This window comes from Cebus imitator, unplaced genomic scaffold, assembly GCF_001604975.1.
Source record: "Cebus imitator isolate Cc_AM_T3 unplaced genomic scaffold, Cebus_imitator-1.0 Scaffold847, whole genome shotgun sequence".
In the NCBI taxonomy this organism is placed as follows: Eukaryota; Metazoa; Chordata; class Mammalia; order Primates; family Cebidae; genus Cebus; species Cebus imitator.
The window spans coordinates 129,209-131,468 of record NW_016108162.1 but is presented as its reverse complement, the minus strand read 5'-3'; the positions used below and the strand labels follow the sequence as shown (position 1 = coordinate 131,468).

The 2,260-nt window shown below is 47.8% G+C and overlaps 1 protein-coding gene across 1 annotated transcript in view; it reads left to right on the top strand.

Moving 5' to 3' along the window:
- The first annotated feature begins 487 nt into the window (after positions 1-487).
- LOC108297817 (zinc finger protein 726-like) overlaps positions 488-2,260 on the top strand; it is a 16,392-nt gene continuing 14,619 nt past the window's right edge. Inside the window, exon 1 of the mRNA XM_037735577.1 lies at positions 488-648. Within this exon, the coding sequence (XP_037591505.1) occupies positions 619-648 (30 nt within the window). The 5' untranslated portion in view covers positions 488-618. The remainder of the gene's footprint in view (positions 649-2,260) is intronic.

The following is a 2,260-nucleotide window of genomic DNA, read 5'->3' as shown; positions in this document are numbered from 1 at the left end:
GCTGGTATTACAGGTATATGCCACCATGCCTGGCTAATTTTCGTATTTTTTAGTAGAGATGGTGTTTCACCATCTTGGCCATGCTGACCTCGTGATCCACCTGCCCAGGCCTCCCCAAGTGCTGGGATTACAGGCGTGTGCCATGGAACCCGGCCACGAAAAAAAAAGCTGAAAATTTAAAACATTTGTTATTATATTCTTTTCATTTATGTATAGCCATATGATATGTTATTTACAAATGCATATTACCTTATACACAAGGTTGAATGCAAATACTCTCTGTGGTGGGCCTAGCTCAGTTCAGAGAGGAAGCCCTGGCTGATTAGACAGCAGCCTAGGCTGTCACTCTTCAGTCTGGCATCTAATCACATCTTCTGTCACGCAGGGCCTGAGAGGGTGGGGTTTTAAACGTTATCCAATCAGCGACGCTGGGCTATGAACCGTCCAATCAGGCACGTAGCTGGAAAGACCAGCACAGCTTCCGGGATGTGGCGGGCCCTTTGTCTCTCACAGCAGCCGGAGCTCCAGGTCTCGTCTTCACTCCTCTGGTTCTCCGCTCCTAGAAACCCAGCCTCTGTGGCCCTGTGACCTGCAGGCATTGGGAGATCCACAGCTAAGATGCCGGGATCCCCTGGAAGCCTAGAAATGGTGAGTGCTGGGTCTCACATCTAGAGAGAGGGGAAGGGGTTGGTTGGAACCGGTGGGAAGTGGTTGTGACAGGACTCAGGCTTTCCCACAGTCAGCTCTGCAATCTGTGCCTGAGTTTTCCTTGCCCAGCTCAGCCTCAGTCCCCTTTAGCCATAAGGTGGTGGCTGTGCTAACAGCCGGCCCCGGATGTCCTGTCTCTTCCCTGCGCTCTGAGTGTGCCCTGGCCTGAAGCACTTTCTGGGTAGCTTTGCACCCGGAGCGCGGCTTCTCTCCCAGATTGTGCAGGGACCACGGGAGGGTCGTCAGGGGAGAATCCTGACTTGGCCTTCGGGTACATGAATGGGAACACCGTTGTTCCATGGGGTTCCCAGTTCCTATTTTCTTCTATTAAAAATATATGGGAGTCTCTGCAAAAATAATAAAGAATTTAATCAAAGAGTGGTTCTAGAATCGTAGAGCACCCAGCTATGGTTTGTAGTTTGTGGTCTATAAGAGAGGCTTGAAGATAAGTCTTTTATAAAATGCATGATGAAGAAAACCAAATTTAGTAATTGGTTAGATACAGTTACGTGGTTTCTTTGAGACTGAGTCTTGCTCCTTCGCCTAGGCTGGAGTGCAGTGGCTCGATCTCGGCTCACTGCAACCTCGGCCTCCTGTGTTCACGCAATTTTTCTGCCTGGGCTTCCTGTAGAAGCCAGCCCTACATCACCCGTGGGTACCCCGTTAGGTGGTGACGAAGGAATGAGAAAAAGATTAAGAGAAAAAGTGGGACCAGGGGGACATCACTTTATTACCCTGGAGGAAACAGCGAAGGTCCCGAGCTCTGATCATCCACACCATTTATTGACTACAATCACTATCCTCTATAGGGTGGGGGTGGAGTGATGGTGGGGTGAATCAGTGAGCCGGAACTGGTGTGTCATTCTAAGGACTGATAATAGTGGCGGTTTGGGAGTTTCACAAAACAAGAACATGTGGTTATCTTTAGCTTATTATCTATGTACAGCTGATGGAACGCTGGCCTTACAAGGAGCCTACAAGTCTGGCTACATCATAGTGCTACCAAGGGGTTTTACATCCTTGAGCACAATGTATGGTAACAGAGCTGAGGTCACCCTGCACTGGAACATGAGGCATGGAGAGGCCTTCCTCCTCAGAGGCCTCTTGCAGTCTTCTGCAGTTTGTTTTTCCTTGTTTATGTGTTACTCGTAACCAATTTATGTAGGCACTCTGTAAGTCCTTTCTCCTCTGCTGTTTTTCCCAACAGCTTCCCAAGTAGTTGGGACTACAGGCGTGAGCCACTGCACCTGCCTAATTTTTGTATTTTTTTTTTTTTAGTAGAGATGGGGGTTTCACCATTTTAGACCAGGGTGGTCTCGAACTGCTGACCATGTGTTCTGCCTGCCTCGGCCTCTCAAAGTGCTGGGATTACAGGCACAAGCCACCATGCCTGACCTGTTATTCACTTTTTTTCTTTCTGGTGCCCTGACTAGGATACTTCACTATTTTAACAATAGCCATTCTGACTCGTGTGAGATGGTATCTCATTGTAGTTTTTTGTTTTGTTTGCGTTTCTCTAATGTGAAGAAAATTTTTAAAAATATTTTTGCTA